This window comes from Hypanus sabinus, chromosome 2 (assembly GCF_030144855.1).
Source record: "Hypanus sabinus isolate sHypSab1 chromosome 2, sHypSab1.hap1, whole genome shotgun sequence".
In the NCBI taxonomy this organism is placed as follows: Eukaryota; Metazoa; Chordata; class Chondrichthyes; order Myliobatiformes; family Dasyatidae; genus Hypanus; species Hypanus sabinus.
In genome coordinates, this window is record NC_082707.1 from 91,630,084 (window position 1) to 91,649,565 (window position 19,482).

Here is a 19,482-nt window from a genome sequence, read left to right on the forward strand (position 1 = left end):
AAATGCCTGTCTAAATGTCTCTTAAACTGTGATTGTATCCAACACCACCGCCTCTATGGGAGTGAGTTCCAGATAGCACCCACTGTGTACATATAAAAAAAACACAAAAATTCCTTCCTTTCACCTTAAACCAACCATAGGAAAATAATTATGACTATTTATCTGCCTCATAATCAAATATATCTGTCTTATTTTATATACCTCCCCAAACCTCTTTGTTACAGTGAAAACAAGCTCAGTATCTCCCATATATCTGAGTGAACCTTCTCTACACTCCTCAGCAAAGACAGATCTTTAAACACCTCTCTGTAATTTTACCATCCTCATGTAATCAGAAGTCTCTGGGGCTGGAACAGAAGGCTATCCTTTCCACTGTCAACCTCTACTGCCAACTTCTCCCCTACCCTCAGTAAATTTACATCCCCAATCATAGTCTACAGCTCTGTGGTCCAAGTTATCTCCCAAATACTGACCATCCAGCATCTCAACTCTGTCACTAAAACTTTACTTGCTGGTTTCCTAATTACCCACAATGTCAATGCCATGGTAGCTTGCTCTACTCCAGATCATTGCAATATCTGTTCTAATCTTGTTTTTCCTGTATAGTCATATAGTCATAGAAAAGTACAGTGCAGAAACAGACCCTTCAGTTCATCTAGTCTGTGCTGAACCACTTAAACTGCCTATTCCTATTGACCTGCACTGGAACCATAATCCTCCATACCCCTACCATCTATGTACCTTGCCAAATTTCTCTTATATATTGAAATTGAGCTTGCATGCAACTCAGGCACTGGCAACTTGTTCCACACTCTCACCAGCCTTGGGGTGAAAAAAGTTTTGCCTCATGTTCCCCTTAACCCATGACCTCTAGTTGTAGTCCCACCCAACCTCAGTGGAAAATGCCTGCTTGCATTTACCCTGTCTATACCCATCATAATGTTGTATACCACTATCAAATCTCCTCTCAATCTTCTAAATTCCAAGCAATAAAGTCCTAATCTATACAATCTTTCCTTATAACTCAGATCCTCCAGTCCCAGCAACATTCTTGCAATCTTATTCACATCTTTTCTGTAGGTAGGTGACCAAAATGGCACATGATAGGCCTCACCATTGTCTTACATAACTTCAACATAACATCCCATCTCCTGTACTCAGTACTTTGATGTTTGAAGGCCAACATCAGACCCAGCACTGATCCCTGCAGCACTCTACTAACTTCAAGGCTCCAGTCAGTGGGACAACCATCTACTACCACTCTTTGGCTTATCCCACAAAGCCAATGTCTATTCCAATTTACTACCTCATCTTGAATGTTGAGAGACTGAACTTTCTTGACCAAACTCCCATGCGAGACCTTGTCAAATGCCTTGCTAAGATCCATGTAAACAATATCCACTGCCTTCACTTCATCAACTTTCCTGGTAACCTCCTCAAAAAACTCCAAAAGATTGGTTAGTTAAAACCTACCACGCTCAAAGCCACAATGACTACCTCAAACCAGTCCATGTCTTAGGGCCCCTGCGGTTTCTGCACTTGCCTTTCACAGGGTCCAATGGAACACCTTGTCAGGCCCTGGGGATTTATCCATCCTAATTTTCCCCGAGACTGCAAACACATCCTCCTCTGTACTCTGCATAGGGTTCATGACCTTACTGTTCTTTGCTCATTTTGATAACTCTATGTCCATCTTAGTTGCAAAAAAATCCATTTAAGATCTCCCCCATCTCTGTTGGCTCCACATATAGATTACCATTTTGATCTTCCAGGGACCTTTTGTTCTTAACATATCTGTAGCATTTCTTAGGATTCTTCTTCACCTTATCTGCTAGGGCAACCTCATACTACTTTTAGGGCTTCTCATTTCTTTCTTATGTGCTCTCTTGCACTCTGTATATTCAGTAAGTATCTCTTTTGTGCTTTGCACCTCCTTTTTTTATATACTAGGGTCTCGATATCTTTTGAAAACCAAGGTTCCCTGAACCTGTTATCTCAACCTGCAGACCAGACCTATCTTTTTCCATGTTCATTTAGAGTTTAATGGCATTGTGATTACTTAATGCAAAATGTTTCACAACACAAACTTCAATCACTTGCTATGTCTTATTCCCTAAAAGCAGATCAAGTCAGACACTCCTTTCATTGGACTTCTATGTACTGATCAAGGAAACTTTCCTTAGCACATTTGACAAACTCCATCCCATCTAGTCATTTTACAGTATGGGTCCCTGTCAATATGTGGAAAGCTAAAACTACTTATATAACAACCTTAATGTTTCTTGCACCAGGCTGCGATCGCTCTACAAATTTGTTCCTCTAAATCCTGCAGACTGCTGGGTCGTCTATAATATTCCTTCCTCATTTCCACCATAAAACCTCACTAGATGAGTTCTTCTGTCTGTCCTGACTGAGCACTGCTGTGACATTTTCCCTGACTAGTAACAGCATTTAATCCCCCTTTAATCCCTCTTATTCAGTCGCATCTAAAACAACACATCTCCACAATATTGAGCTGCCATTCCTGCCCTTCCTGGAACAAAGACTCACTAATGGCTACAATCTCATAATTCCAGATTTTGATCCATGCTCTGAGCTCATCTGCCTTTCCTGCGATACTTCTTGCACTGAAATATATGTGACTCAGGACACTAGTCACACCATGCTCAACCTTTTGATTTCAGACTTTGAAGTTTTAACAAGAAGTTTCCACAACCTCCACTATCTATTCTGGCAGTCTGGTTCCCATACCCCTGCATCTCTACTTGAACACCACTTCCCCACCTAGTGCAGGAGCAGCAAACCTTCCCACTAGGCGATTAATCCCCCTCCAGTTCAGGTACAAACCACTTCTTCTGTATAAGTCCCACCTTCCATGGAAGAAAGCTCAATGATCAGAAATCAGATGCCCTCCCTCCTACACCAACTCCTTGATCACGTGTTGGACTGAACGATCTTCCTATTTCTGACCTCACTCGCACATGGCATGGGCAGCAACCCTGAGATCACAACCCTGGAAGCCCTGCCCTTTAACTCATCACCAAGCTCCCTGAACTCACTTTGAAGAACCTCGTAACTCTTGCTATTAATGTCACTGGTACCTACATGGACCACACCTTCTGGCTGTAGAATGCTGAGAATGTGATCCATGATGTCCCAGATGCTAGCACCCGGGATGCAACATACCATCCGGGAATCTCATTCTTGTCCACAGAACTTCCTTTCTGTTCTCCAAACTAAGGAATCCCTTATCACCACAGCTTGCTTCTTCTCCTCCCTTCCTCTCTGAGTCATCGAGCCAGAAATCCAATCACTATGACTTTCCTCAGCTAGGTCGTCCCCCCAACAGTATCCAAAGTGGCTGAGGGGGATCTCCACAGGGGTACTCTGCACAGGCTCCTTAACCCCTTCCCCTTCCTGACTCCCAGTTTCCTGTGTCCTGCACCTCAGGTGTAACTACCTCTCTAAAAGCCCTGTCTATCACCCCTTCAGTCTGCCAAATAATCCGGAGTTCTTCCAGTTGCAGCTCCTTAACGCGGATTATTAGAAGCTGTCGCTGGAGGCACTTGGTGCAGGTGACGTCGTCAGGGACACTGGAGGTCTCCCTGCCTTCCCACATCCTGTAAGAGGAGCATTCCACTGTCCTGCCTGGCATCCCCACTGTTGTAACTGAGCAAGTATAAAGGAGGAACCAGTAAATAAACTGGGGGGGGGGGAGAAAAAACAATGGATCTACAACATTTTCACCTTCTGTCACTCAAGCCTCTCCTCACTGAAGCTAAAGTCTCAAAATCCCCACTCACACAACGGTCATTTTAAGATTGAATGTGACTTTACAGATTCACAAAGAAAAATGCTGGAAGAGCTGAGCAGTCAGATGTGAGGAATGTTAGCTGTCCTCCCTATTCACTGACGTTGAGCTCTTCCTGCATTTGCTTTTGCTTCAGACTGCAAACTCTGCAGATTTATTTGTCGCCAATATTTAGATAATGTGCATGATGATTGCCAGCTAAAACTCCCCTTTATATTCTGTTGCTTTGTTTTGGCTCTCTGGGTACTGCTGAAAAAGCTAAAGTTGTTATGTGACCTTAATTGTCCAGGAGGCAACTCTGTAGCTTTATCCATCTTGATAGTGACATTGGAGGGGGTGGGCAGAAAATGTTCAGGGGGTGTAGATGTTTGAAATGACCCTCAAGTGAAACTAATTGTATTACTTCCACCAAAAGCACGTGAAAACAATTCCAAAGCAAGATTATAAATAATGGAATCAGTCCGTTTCTTAAAAGCAGCTAAGCAAGGTGCACTAGCTTTAAAAAATCTCCAAGGAAATTGATTCACAATTTACTATTGAGAAGGCAACTTCACTCTGTAACCTCTGAACTTCATTAAAAAAGGTCAACTACTGGTGACAGAAGTTAAAAGGCAGCACGGTTCATCAATTAGAATAATGATCTGATTTGAGCAGGTGTCTCCCACTGTCACACCAAGAGAGAATGAAATGTGTGCCACATGTTCAATTAATATATCTTGGAACAACACTAATCTGTTGGGAGCTTAAAGGAGCAACAGTTTTGTAAGAGGGCATTCTCTTGAATTTAATGTTTGATTAGAGGTTAGCAAGGTAGCAATGGTGATGAAATATTGCAATACTGTAAAGCGGTAGGTAGCTACAATTAACCTGCTGCATTGCCATAATGCCAGCACCTCACTTTCATGGTTCTGCCTTTAAAAAAGATGAAAAAATACACAGATCTTCTCCTTTTGCATTTCCTTGCTATTAAGGATGATTTGCTTGCATTCAGTTCTGCAGTTTTGGAAGTGACTGATGAAGCCAGGGTGGGAATCTCTAGAGCCTGACAGAAAGTATGGTTGGGTAGTTTCTCAGACGGTTTGCTCTCCATCTGGTTATGCAGAGTCATGATCCTAACTGCTCCTTAGAGTTGTCACAGACCATAGCTTCTCGACTTCCATAAGACATCAGAGCAGAACTAGGCCATTTGGCCCATCAAGTCTGCTCTGCCACTTCATCATGGCTGACCCATTTCCCTCTCAGCCCCATTCTCCTGACTTCTCCCCATAACCTTTCATAGCCTGACTAATCAAGAACCTATCAAACACTGCCTTAAGCACACCCAATGACCTGGCCTCCACAGCTGTCTGTGGCAATGAATTCTACCAATTCACACCCTCAGCTAAACAAATTCCTCCTCATCTCCATTCTAAAGGGATGTCCCTGATTCTCAGGTTGAACTCTCGGGTTCTAAACTCACCCACCACAGGAAACCCTCTCTGCTCTGTCTAGGCCTCTCAACATTCAACAGCTTTCAACAAGATCCCCCTCATTCTTCTAAATTCCAGTGAGTAGAGACCCAAGACCACCAGTCACTCTTTATACGATAAACCTTTCATTCCCAGAACCATTCTCACAGACCTCCTCTGAACCCCCTCCAATGTCAGCACATACTTTCTTAGATAAGGGGCCCAAACCTGCTCACAATACTCTAAGTAGCTTAGGAGGGACGATGGCGCCTAATGGCGACTGCTTTGTTTACATCTTTGGAAACAGCTCTATTTCTACCTTTAACGTCTTTATTCTTCCCTTTCAGGGTTCCTTTGACCTGGAGTTACACGCAGGCTTTGGTTCTTTGCGGGAATGGGACCTGTTCCTGGGGTTTCACAACTGGCCGTTATTCAGCATGCCAAGGGTTTGGCCTGAGAATGGCGATCGTGTTTGGAAGCCTAAGATCTCGGGGCACTGGCGATGGGTGGATTGAGGGTCAGTGTCACAGCAGGAGACTCGTGTGTCGTCAGGGAGTCCATAAAATCTTTCGCTGTGGCCCCAAAGACCCAAGCTCTTTGCGATCTTGGGTCAAAAAAAGAGCTAAAAAAAAGCAATGAACCAGATTTTTAACATCGTAAACCAGTCACTGTGAAAATGGGGGACACCTCCCCCTCCCTTGCTAGGGAGAGAGAGAACCTGTGGTTTGTTGAATTTCAGATGAAATGTGAACCCTTTGGGGTAACTTTAGCCTGTGTCTCTGCTATTGCTTAGGACACGCTTGGGCTTGGTGATGGTACCAATGCGCTGGTGGGTGGGGGGGGAGGGGTTTGGTGCTCGCTGCCACTTACTGAAATTCCATTTACTGTAACAGCTTAAAAGAGTTAGGTTAAAAGCGGGTTTATAGAAATAACATTCAATAGGCCAACATCACCAAAGTCCCAGATATAGTAGGGTATTGGAGTTTTACAGGTGGATAATGGCCAGGCTCAAAGATTTCCTAGAGCAAACACGAGAAAATCTGCAGATGCTGGAAATTCAAACAACACACGCAAAATGCTGGTGGAACACAACAGGCCAGGCAGCATCTATAAATTGAAATACTGTCGACGTTTTGGACCGAGACCCTAACGAAGTTAGTCCTGACGAAGGGTCTCGGCCCAAAACGTCGACAGCGCTTCTCCTTATAGATGCTGCCTGGCCTGCTGCGTTCCACCAGCATTTTGTGTGTGTTGTTCAAAGATTTCCTAAATTGGTGATATGGAAAGGGTGTGGAGAAATGGGTCTGGATAGAAAGGGTTAGGTGTAGTGGCTAGATACATCCTGTATTACTTTCTTCTCTCTATACTCAAGGTAATACAGTATGTAACAGGCCCTTTAGCCTCATGCATGTTGACTGTGGTGCCCACCAATCTAATCCCATTTCCCAGTGTCTGGCCCATCATTCCTCTAAAGCCCTCCTATCCACGCATTTAGAAAATTCTCATTTCATTGTTGCTATTGTACTTGCCTCAACCACTTTTCCTGGCAATTGATATCACTGAATGAAGAAACAATTCTCAGGCCCCTTTTGAATCTTTCCCTTCTCTCATTAAACCTATGCTTTCTAACTTTTAGTTCCCTTTCACTGGGAAAAAGACCATGAGCATAAACCCTATCTATGCCATTCATGATTTTAAACACCTCTATAAAGTCACCACTCAATTCTGTTCTAGCTTGTCCAATCTCTCTATAGATTCAGGCACTCGAACCCTTGCAGCATCCTCATAAATTGTCTTTGCACTCTTTCCATTTTTACAACATTGCTCCTGTAGCAGGGTGAACAAAACTGTGCACAATAGTCTGTCCTGAAGATGATTCTTGGCCCAAAACTTCAACTATTTATTCATTTCCACAGATGCTTCCTGACCTGCTAAGTTCCTCCAGCATTTTGTGTGTATTACAATAATCTGCAAGTTCCTCTGAACATAAATAAGGTGTGCTGCTGGGGTAGTGTTGGTGAGCTGACTGGGTTGCGAAGGGTTGTGCAGGTTAAGCTTATACCTCTTCCTTTTGAGACGTAGCACTCGTGCTTGTGGAATTCGTCCCAAGCTGCCAGCTTGCAGGCCTTGCTGCAGTAATACACCTCCTTACACCGGCTGCACGCAACCAGATGCACCCCCATGGAGCGTCCACAGTAGTAGCAGAACTTGAACTTGAACAGCTGCCTCCTGCAGGAACAGAAACACTGTTAGGCCAGGCTGTGAGTTGTTGAATGTGGGGGTGTCACTCTTCTTCCAGCGACTGCTGGCAGGCTACAGTCTTGGTGCTGCTGTGCAAATGGTGCTTGATGATTAGCATGGGCAGTGCGGACTAAAGGCCCTGTTTCTGCGCTGTGCGACAGCTCAGCACTGTTTGGGTTGGCATTTGTGGCCATTTAGGCAGACTGCCTAAACACACAAGTCTCTGGTATCTCTGTTGTTGCAAACTTGGCAGATCATGATGTGGCTATTACAGAGACTGGGATGGCTCAGGGGTAGGAATGGTTACTTCGAGTGCCAGGTTTTAGATGTTTCAGAAAGGACAGGGAAGGAGGCAAAAGAAATGGGGACATGGCACTGTTGATCAGAGATAGTGTCATGGCTGTAGAAAAGGAGGAAGACATGAAGGGATTGTCTACTGAGTCTCTGTGGGTAGAAGTTAGGAACAGGAAGGGGTCAATAACTTTACTGGGTGTTTTTTTAAATATACACAACCCAATAGTAACAGGGACATCCAGGAGCAGATAGGGAGACAGATTCTGAGAAGGTGAAATAATAACAGGGTTGTCATGGTGGGAGATTAAAATTTCCCAAATATCGATTGGCATGTCCCAAGAGCAAGGAGTTTAGATGGGGTGGAGTTTGTTAGGTGTGTTCAGGAAGGTTTCTTGACACAATACGTAGATAAGCCTACAAGAGGAGAGGCTGTACTTGATCTGGTATTGGGGAATGAACCTGGTCAGGTGTCAGATCTCTCAGTGGGGGATCATTTTGGAGATAGTGATCACAATTCTATCTCCTTTACCAGAGCATTGGAGAGTGATAGGAACAGACAAGTTAGGAAAACATTTAATTGGAGTAAGGGGAAATATGAGGCTATCAGGCAGGAACTTGGAAGCATAAATTGCAAACAGATGTTCTCAGGGAAATATATGGAAGAAATGTGGCAAATGTTCATGGGATACTTGCATGGAATTTTGCATAGATACATTCCAATGAGACAGGGAAAGGACAGTAAGGTACAGGAAACCCTGGTGTACAAAGGCTGTTGTAAATCTAGTCAAGAAGAAAAGAAGAGCTTACGAAAGGTTCAAAAAGCTAGGTAGTGATAGAGAGCTAGAAGATTATAAGCATAGTAGGAAGGAGCTCAAGAAAGAAATTATGAGAGCCAGAAGGGCCATGAGAAGGCCTTGGTGGGCAGGATTAAAGAAATCCCCAAGGCATTCTACAAGTATGTGAAGAGCAAGAAGATAAGACATGAGAGAATAGGACCAATCAAGTGTGACAGTGGAAAAGTGAGTATGGAAATGGAGGAGATAGCAGAGGTACTTAATGAATACTTTGCTTCAGTATTCACTACGGAAAAGGATCTTGGCGATTGTAGGGATGACTTGCAGAAGACTGAAAAGTTTGAACGTGTAGATATTAAGAGAGAGGATATGCTGGAACCATTGGAAAGCATCAAGTTGGATAAGTCACTAGGACTGGATGAAATGTACCCCAGGTTACTGTGGGAAGTGAGGGAGGAGATTGCGGAGCCTCTGGCGATGATCTTTGCATCATCAATGAGGACGGAAAGGGTTCCGGAGGATTGGAGGGTTGCGAATGTTGTTCCTTTATTCAAGAAAGGGAGTAGAGATAGCCCAGGAAATTATAGACCAGTGAGTCTTACCTCAGTGGTTGGTAAGTTGATGGAGAAAATCCTGAGAGGCAGGTTTTATGAACATTTGGAGAGGCATAATATGATTAGGAATAGTCAGCATGGCTTTGTCAAGGGCAGGTCGTGCCTTACGAGCCAGATTGAATTTTTTGAAGATGTGACTAAACACATTGATGAAGGAAGAGCAGTAGATGTAGTGTATTTGGATTTCAGCAAGGCATTTGACAAGGTACCCCATGCAAGGCTTATTGAGAAAGTAAGGAGCCATGGGACCCAAGGGAAAATTCTTTTGTTATTCCAGAACTGGCTTGCCACAGAAGGCAAAGAGTGGTTGTACACAGGTCATATTCAGCATGGAGGCCGGTGACCAGTGGTGTACCTCAGGGATCTCAAGGACCCCTATTCCTTATGATTTTTATAAATGACCTGGATGAAGAAATGGAGGGATGGTTAGAAAATTTGCTGATGACACAAAGGTTGGGGTGTTGTGGATAGTGTGAGGGCTGTCTGAACTGAAAGGTAATGTTGCAGCTATATAGGACGTTTTTCAGACCCCATTTGGAATACTGTGCTCAGTTCTGGTCGCCTCACTACAGGAAGGATGTGGAAACCATAGAAAGGGTGCAGAGGAAATTTACAAGGATGTTGCCTGGATTGAGTGAACTTAGGCTTTTTTCCTTGGAGCAATAGAGGTGTATAAGATGATGAGAGGCATTGATCATGTGGATAGTCAGAGGCTTTTCCCCAGGGCTAAAATGGCTAACACGAGAGGGCACAGTTTTAAGGTGTTTGAAAGTAGGTACAGAGGAGATATCGGGGTAAGTTATTTTTTTACTCAGAGAGTGGTGAGTGCGTGGAATGAGCTGCCGCGACGGTGGTGGAGGTGGATACGATAGGGTTTTTAAAGAGACTCCTGGACAGGTATATGGAGCTCAGAAAAATAGAGGGCTATGGGTAACCCTCGGTAATTTCTCAGGTAAGGACATATTTGGCTCAGCTTTGTGGGCTGAAGGGCCTGTGTTATGCTGTAGGATTTCTATGTTTCTATGTTTTTATCAAGGGTGACAACAGATCGGGCTGAAACCACAGGTGTCCTGCCCAGTGCTGCTGAGATGGCAGTAGCTGGCTGTGGATCTCAGCCCAGTGAAAGGGGTGGGTGATGGAAGGGGCAGTGGAAGGGTGAGTTGTCTGAGCCTCACTATCTCATCTTATGTTCCTGAATGCCTTGAACAGAGTTATTAGCAGATCATCCACGGACAACTGGAGAAGGTTGATAGATTCTTGATTGGTCAGGCCACAAAGGGAATCGGACAGAAAGCAAGAGATTGGGGCTGAGAGGAAAATTGGATCAGCCAAGATGAAACAGCAGAGGAGACTCAATGGGCCAAATGGCCTAACTCTTCTCCTATATCTTATTCTCCAAGAGAACTCCTAACATGTACAATCCATCAGGTGAAGAAATTTCTCTATACTCGGTCTGAGGAATGGGCTCTTTATTCCGACTGAAAAGAACAACTTTAGCATCTACTGCCTCTTGCCCTCCATCAATTTCCAACTCAAGGGATCAAGGAACATGCAGCCATGGCAGCAAAACAAAGCCATGATGATGTAACGATGGGCAGGCTAACTCCATGGTATAGTCTGCAAATGTCATTGAGGGGCTGAGATTCTTGGCAACCAGTGACCGTGGCCGAAGTCACCCTGACTGGACAAGCATAAAGACATTCCAGTGCTCTGCACAGTGGCAAGGTTCACAGATCCACTACCTTCTGGCTCCAGTAACCCGAGCTCGATCCTGACCTCAGACATCGTCAGTGTAGAGTTTGCCACGTTCTCCCTGTGGTCACGTGTGCTTCGGTTTCTTCCCACATTCAAAAGACATGCAGGTTGCTGGATTAACGGGCCACTGCAGGTTGCCGGTAGCTGAGTGGCAGAATCTGTGGGTAGTTGATGGGGATGTGTGGAGAATAGAATGGGTGAGGGGAAGATTAGTGTAAATGCGTGGCTGATGTTTGGTGCAGTCCCTGTGGGCTGAAAGACCTGTGCCCCCGTTCTTTCCCTCTCCGTGACTCCATTAGGGCTGACTCTTGGTTCTCATGGTCAGCAATGCTGCTTTTTGCCCCCTCAGTGAGGGTAATCTTTAGTGGGGAAGTTTTCATAGAAACACAGAAAACCTACAGAATACAGGCCCTTTGGTCCACAAAGTTGTGCCCAACATGTGCCTACCTTAGAAATTACTAGGCTTACCCATAGCCCTCTATTTTTAAGCTCCATGTACCTATCTAAAAGTCTCTTAAAAGACCCTATCGTATATATCTCCACCACTGTTGCCAGCAGCCCATTCCACACACTCACCACTCGCTGCGTAAAAACAATTACCCCTGACATCTCCTCTGTACCTGCTCCTCATCGCCTTAAACCTGTGTCCTCTTGTGGCAACCATTTCAGCCCTGTGAAAAAGCCTCTGACTATCCACACAATCAATGCCTCTCATCATCTTATACACCTCTATCAGGTCACCTCTCATCCTCTGTTGCTCCAAGGAGAAAAGGCTGAGAAGTTCATTCAACCTATTTTCATAAGGCATGCTCCCCAATCCAGGCAACATCCTTGTAAATCTCCTCTGCACTCTTTCTATGGCTTCCACATCCTTCCTGCAGTGTGGCAACCAGAACTGAGCACAGTACTCCAAGTGGGGTCTGACCAGGGTCCTATATAGCTGCAACGTTACCTCTCGGCTCTTAAATTCAATCCTATGATTGATGAAGGCCAATGCACCGTATGCCTTCTCAACCCCAGTCAACCTGCGCAGCTGCTTATGGACTCGGACCCCAAGGTCCCTCTGATCCTCCACACTGCCAACAGTCTTAACACTAATACTACATTCTGCCATCATATTTGACCTACCAAAATGAACCACCTCACACTTACCTGGGTTGAACTCCATCTGCTACTTCTCAGCCCAGTTCTGCATCCTATCAATGTCCCGCTGTAACCTCTGACAGTCCTCCGCACTATCCACAACACCCCCAAACTTTGTGTCATCAGCAAACTAACCCTTCCTTCCACTTCATCATCCAGGTAATTTATAAAAATCACAAAGAGTAAGGGCCCCAGAACAGATCCCTGAGGCACACCACTGGTCACCGACCTCCATGCAGAATATGACCCATCTACAACCACTCTTTGCCTTCTGTGGGCAAGCCAGTTCTGGATCCACAAAGCAATGTCCCCTTGGATCCCATGCCTCCTTACTTTCTCAATAAGCCTTGCACGGGGTACCTTATCAAATGTCTTGTTGAAATCCATATGCACTACATCTACTGCTCTACCTTCATCGATGTGTTTAATCACATCCTCAAAAAATTCAGTCAGGCTCGTAAGGCATGACTTGCCCTTGACTAAGCCATGCTGACTATTCCTAATAATATTATACCTCTCCAAACGTTCATAAATCCTATCTTTCAGGATCTTCTCCATCAGCTTACCAATCACTGAAGTAAGACTCAATGGTCTATAATTTCCTGGACTATCTCTACTCCCTTTCTTGAAGAAAGGAACAACATCAGCAATGCTCCAATCCACATTCCACATCTGTGCAAATTGCTCTGCACCTTCCCAATAACATACTGAAAGCTTTTCCACTGGACCAGGGTAGAGAAATGTGAGCCATCACCCATCCAGAGGAGGGCACAAGAAAGCAGTAACTGGTGAGCCACTCTGATCAGCTACCCCAAGCTGAAGGGCAGAGGTTTGTTCAGTTAAACATCAAAAAGGTCTGTGACTCAGGAAAAGTTGGAGGCAGCAAGCGATTTAGTGATCAGTTCAGAGAAAACAGAACACTGAATTCGGAAAGCACTTAGTGTCTGATTAGTTGCCAGATGTTGGTATAAAGTGTTGAAAATCATTCAGTGCAAGTGGGAAAGCAGAAAGGGTATTGATTTTTTTATTTACTAATACCACCAGAGATGTATTTCATTTTTAAATTTTTATTTAGAGTAACAGCCGAATGAACTGTACTACCCAGTTACATCCTTATGATCAATAACCTTTGGAATGTGGGAGGAAACTGAACATACGGGGTCACAGAAAGAATGTGCAAGGCCTTACGGACAGCAGTGGAACTGAAACTGGGTTGCTGGTGATGTAAATGGATTACGCCAAGATTCTTCGAAGAAATGTTGATGTTCAAAAATCAGAAAATTTACCAAGTTCTTTTATTTGTAGAACGGCAAATCTGCTTTATGATCTCTTTACCCTCTACTACCCCTCAACGGTACCACTACATTATGCCAGAAGGAAGATACCTAGATTGATCGATCAGCCTAGGCATTGAATACCAATTTCAAACTTTTTCCCCCAGCCTAATTGACACTGTAAAGGTGGTGGAGGCAGACACTCACATGTCATTATAAAAATCAACACTAGTACCTGCATCACCAAGGAACCAGGAACCTAATGTGAGTAAATATTTGGCATGGCATGGTGGCTGGAGAACCCATTTCTGTGCTGTATGACACTGGCATTAGCTGGGGATTGGCATCTACATTGGGGCAGATATTCTCACAGGCTAATCAAACAATAACCTGACAGTCACACTCACGGAATTGTACTTTACAATAATATTCCAGGCTCCTTTGTCGCGATCCCTGGGTATGCCTCGTCCCAACCAACACTGACCCTGCTGAGCGGTTACGGGCTGGAGTGAGCTGTGTTTGGAGTCCACAACACTCCATGAAATCTCATGGCGTTATGGAGAAATACAGAATAGAACAGGAACAGGACCTTTGGACCACCATCAACCACCCATTTACCAATCTACATTAATCCCTCATTCTTCCATTAGTGTCACCTCATTCTTTTTGCACTCCTTCAGATTGCCTATCTACCCTTACGGCATTGAGCTGCATTTAAATTGCAATCAATATTACCATTATACTGTTTGCTCTGTGAGCCTCCCAAGGAACTTCACCGACGGTATAACTAATCCCAGTCGGAATTTCCATCAACTCCCCAAAATTCACCGATCTACCAAAGGGACCTGGACAGGGCAGATAATTTACCCATTCACACGTCTTTGGGATGCAGGAGGGGACTGGAGCCTCACCATCTGGAACAGGCCCTCTCATCATTACTATCAGGGCGGAGGGGGTGAAGGGAATCTGAATCAGAATGATTATTGATGACATACATCATGAAATTTCTTGTTTTGTGGCAGCAGTACAGTGCAAGACATTTAAAACAATACTTTAAGTTACAATGAATAAATGGTGTGAGAGAGGAGTGATGTAGTGTTCAAAGATTGTTCAGAAATCTGATGACAGAGAAGGTGCTGATCTTAAAACATTGATTGTGGGTCTTCAGGCTCCTGTACCTCCTCTCCAATGGTAGTAATGAGAAGAGGGCATGTGCTGAGTGGTGAGGGTCCAACTTCTTGAGGTGGCACTTGTTGAAGAGGTCCTCAATGGTGGAGAGCTGGAGCTGGCTGTGCCTCCAGCCCTCTGCAGCATTGGTATTGCGCCTCCATACCAGACGGTGTTCCAGCCAGTCAGGATGCTCCCCCCGGTACACCTGTAGAAATTTGCTGGAGTCTTTGGTGATGTAGTAATTCTCTTCAAACTCGTAACTAGTGCGCCTTCATGATTGAATTAGCATGGGCCTAGGATAGATGCTCTAAGAAGCCTTCTTACCACTGACCTCCCCCCATGAGGACTAGTATGTGTGTTCTCACAGTTTCCCCTTCCTGAAGTCCACAATAAATTCCTTGATCTTGCTGATGTTGTGTATGAAGTTGTTGCGACAGCATTCAACCAGCCTATCTATCTCGCTCCTTTACGCCTCTTCTCTGCCATCTCAGATTCTACCAGCCACTGTGGTGTCATCAGTGAATTTACAGCTGGTGTTTGAGCTGTGGCTGGCTACACAGTGTAGAGTGCAGAAAGCATGGAGCAGTGGCCCAAGCCCTGAAGACCAAACTCAATAATTCAGATACTGCTTCTTCCCTTCTGCCGTCAGATTTGTGAACGATCCATGAACACAAACTTACTATTCCTTTTTTATTTCCACTGCTTATCTTTGTAACACGGCATTTTTATCACTTTGCACTGTACTGCTGCTACAAGACAACCAATTTCACATCATAGGTGCAAATGATTTTGATTCTGTTAGAAACAGGGAGAAGGTGCAAACTCCACTCAGAAAGGTCAAGATTGAACCCACTGCAGGTAACGTCTCTACCAGCAGTACCACTCTGCCTCTGCTTAATAGCGGTGACCTCTGGCTAACGTGGCAAAGAAACTCCTTTCTGATTATTACCTTCCTTACTCCCTCAGCCGATGAAACGGTTCTCCTTGTTGTGACAAGTGACAAGGACACAGATTGCTCTCTTAACAGTGAATTTCAAGCTCATCATGAATGATTTAACATCAATACTGTACAAGCTGGCTGTGTTCTGGGTTGTGGGTGGTACTCAGTGAAATATAAACCCACACTTTGTTGAGGTAATACACACAAAATGCTGGAGGGACTCAGCAGGCCAGCAGCATCTATGGAAAAGAGTAAAAAGTTGACGTTGTGGGCCGAGACCCTTCATCAGGACTGGAAGAGATGAGAAGTTGGAGTAAGAAATTGGACAGGGGGGCGGGGGAGGACAAAGTACAAGGTGGTAAGTGGTAGGTGAAACCAGGAGAAGGGAAGGGGGGAAGTAAAGAGCTGGGAAGTCAATTGGTAAAAGAGATAAGGCTGGAGAAGGGGGAATCTGATAGGAGAGGACAGAAAGGGAAGGGGAGGAGCACCAGAGGGATGTGATGGGCAGGTAAGGAGATAAGGTGAGGGAGGGAAATGGGAATGGGATATGGTGAATGATGGGCAGGTAAGGAGATAAGGTGAGGGAGGGAAATGGGAATGGGATATGGTGAATGATGGGCAGGTAAGGAGATAAGGTGAGGGAGGGAAATGGGAATGGGATATGGTTAATGATGGGCAGGTAAGGAGATAAGGTGAGGGAGGGAAATGGGAACGGGATATGGTTAATGATGGGCAGGTAAGGAGATAAGGTGAGGGAGGGAAATGGGAATGGGATATAGTGAAAGAGAGAGTCTTATCTCCTTACCTCTTCATTGCTTCCCTCTGGTGCTCTTTTCCATAGATGCTGCCTGGCCTTCTGAGTTCCTCCAGCACTTCTTGTGTTCGTGGACTGGATTTCCAGCTTCTTCAGATTTTCTCTTGTTTCTACCTTGTTGATGATGGCTGTTATGGGAATGACCATCGTGATGATTGCACAGTCCTTGTGGATCTAAAGTCCGGCCTTTGTTCTGAGGTATTCTTCATTGTGCTGAGTGGCTCTACACTGTGCTGCATAGGGTAGGCTCAACACAGATACAGCAGCTCAATATTGAGCAGCGACAGGACACCAGGTACAGTAGGAAAACACACCAGCACTATGTGTTAACTCATGAATAGGCATATTCCTCACTCTGCCATAACCATCAAGTCACGGTCAACTATGCTTCAAGGAGTGAAGAAGAGCATGCTGGGTAAAGTCCAAATGTACCTTAAGACGATCATTTGCCAACCTAACAAACAGCAATACATCACTACATCTGTGCTAGACAGCAAAACCAGCATGTAATAGAGAGAGCTAAGCAATCCCAGATCAAAATTCTGCTCAAATATCTCATTTGGTTGTGAATGGTGACGAACAATTAAATTGCCAACAGCAGGACGCTCTGTTCCAAACTCTTATCATAGTAAGAAGATACCAGGTAGATGGGTAAAGTTTCAAAGATGTGCTTAATGCTTCCTGTGAAAAATGCAATGTTTCCTGGGAATATGTGATCCTGGATTACTCGAAGTGGAGAAGGAAGATTCAGGATGGTACTGAGATCTTCAAAGATTAGGACCACTTAAGTAGCTTATGTTAGAGACAGTCAGAGCTCCCTACCTCTCAGCTTCCCTCCAATTCAATCAAAGACACAAACGTGGAAGTAAGTTACCTCTGATTCTGAGGAACTCACTGATGATGGAGTCCAGTAGGTAGGAAAGACCAAAACATTCTCAACCAGTTGCACTAAATGGATATTTCACCTCAGTTCACTCCTGAACTCCCCAGCATCATTGAAGCCAATTTTCAATTTGATTCACCTCCAAATGATCAGGAACAAACGGGCAAGAGCGTTGGTTACATCAAAGGTTATGAAGCTCGAGAATAAGACTATATTCCAGAACTAAACATATCAATAGCAAAGATGTTCCAAGCAAGTTACAAACACTGACATTGTCCTGACAATGCGAACGTTTGCCCAGGTATGTCCTGCAAGACAAATGAAAACCACCTAATTGCTGCACAGTCATCAACAATGCTATCACACAGCATTTATTGCTGGGCTAGTTCCAGGGACTCCCTGTCCAACCCTACTGTAAAGTCCATTGAAGAAGAGTGAGGCACAGCTAGAATTGCTACCGCCTTGTAGCTCCAGCGACCCAGACTCAGTCCTGATGTCTGATGCTGCCTGCACATTCACCACGTGGGTTTCCTCTGGGTGCTCTGGTTTCCTCCCATATTGCAAAGACTTGCAGGCTGATAGTTTAATTGTCAATTGCCCCTTGTGTGCAGCTGAGACTCCCCTAGTCTGGGGACAGTTAATGGGAATGTGAAGGACGTGAGTAGAATTACTGGAAAAGGTACTTACTGGTTGCCATAGGACTCAATGAGTCAGAAGACCTCTTTTAGTACCGTATGACCCCGTGACTCTAAGATGGCTCACCACTAACTAGTCAAGGCAAATAGGGTGGCAGCATTTATCATTCTTGTCAGCAATCCTGCATCCTGAAAATAAAGAAAATATCCACACTCTGTGGATTCCTGCCAATTCTAGCTGTTGGTTTTCTTTGCTGGAGATACTATAGTTGCTTTAGTGATGCTAGCAGATTCCTACTGGCAATGACTACTCAGCTAGACCCATGCTCTCTCTCACATCAGCGGTGAATATCCAGACACTGTACCTGTTCATCTGCACTCCATCAGACGTCCTCATAAAGTGAAAGCAGGACAAACAGTATCAAGCTTTTCATCAACAACATCATTCAGTTTAGACTTTAATCCCACTAGCCACAGGCCAGAACAGAAATGTGGCCAGTACACTTAACATGATACGACAAGGCTTGTAAACTCGATCCAATAGTTTTTTGCCCAAGTTTCTGTCCATTAAACAGACATTTTTTTTTCCAAATGTTAAATGTGGAGGTGTCTAGTAACTCAGATCAGGTACAATATTATTCCAGTGTACCTGGGTCAGGGGAAATGAATACACTGGAACATCTTGAAGCAATAATAAAACCAAAGGTTGGAAATCCTGTCTGGGTGATAACAATTAACAACTTTCTACAATATGACTTACAATAAAAAAGTCTGTAAAAATAAAAATGAGTAGTTTTTGTTCTTTATTTGTCTACTTGCATTGGACTTTCTCTGTAATGGCAACACCATATCCTGCATTCTATTTTCTACCTTAATGTAATTATGTATGGCATGCAAAATGAAAGCTTTCCACTGTACTTCAGAACATGTGTCAATAATAAATTGCTAGCAATCAACCAATACAAAAAGTGCTTCCACAAGTCAGCGTGAATGCCTAAATAATGACAGGTAAAGATCACTGGACCTGTGGCTGTTAATAACATAGAACATTATAGCACCAAAACAGGCCTTTTGGCCCTTGGCTGTGCCGAACCATTTTACTGCTTACATGTGGGTGTTAATACAGAATCGTTCTGATCGCATCCTTCAGAATGGAGTTCACTGCTTCTGTTCACTCAGTGAAGAGGTCCTTACCCCTTGGTGTTCATTCTGCACAATTCCTTGTCCGTTGCTCATTCAGTACAAAAATATCTGCTATCTCGCTTCCTGAATATACACAAGTCTCAATAGATCGGCATCTATTTTATACAGTTCATACGTTTCCTTCCACTCACTGGTTCACTCTCAACTTCTTCAGTTCTCCATCAGAATCCGATGACGACGTCCACTCCTTTAACGGTGAGATCTTTGATGACTGTACAGTCCTATCCTGGACCCACAAGTTCTATTGCAGGTGGGACATGTATATGTGGGAGTGGTGGTAGTGGTGGCAACCATGGCTGCATTTCTCCTGGCTCTCTTCTGCTGTCTTCTGGTTGTTCTTTCCATCTCCAGAATATGAATCCCGTCCCTACACAACTGTCGCCAAGTGTTACGGTCAGCAGCAACATCCTCCAGGTCCTCGGGTCTGATCTTGCACTTCCTTAAAGCATTCTTCATCTGATCC

The 19,482-nt window shown here is 44.4% G+C and overlaps 1 protein-coding gene across 2 annotated transcripts in view; it reads right to left on the bottom strand.

Annotated features, from left to right (window-relative positions):
• ankmy1 (ankyrin repeat and MYND domain containing 1) overlaps positions 1-19,482 on the bottom strand; it is a 96,442-nt gene that overhangs the window by 1,643 nt on the left and 75,317 nt on the right. For both annotated transcript variants that reach the window (XM_059950465.1, XM_059950474.1), the window contains exon 15: positions 7,322-7,488. In XM_059950465.1, coding sequence (XP_059806448.1) covers positions 7,322-7,488 — 167 coding nt within the window. The remainder of the gene's footprint in view (positions 1-7,321; positions 7,489-19,482) is intronic.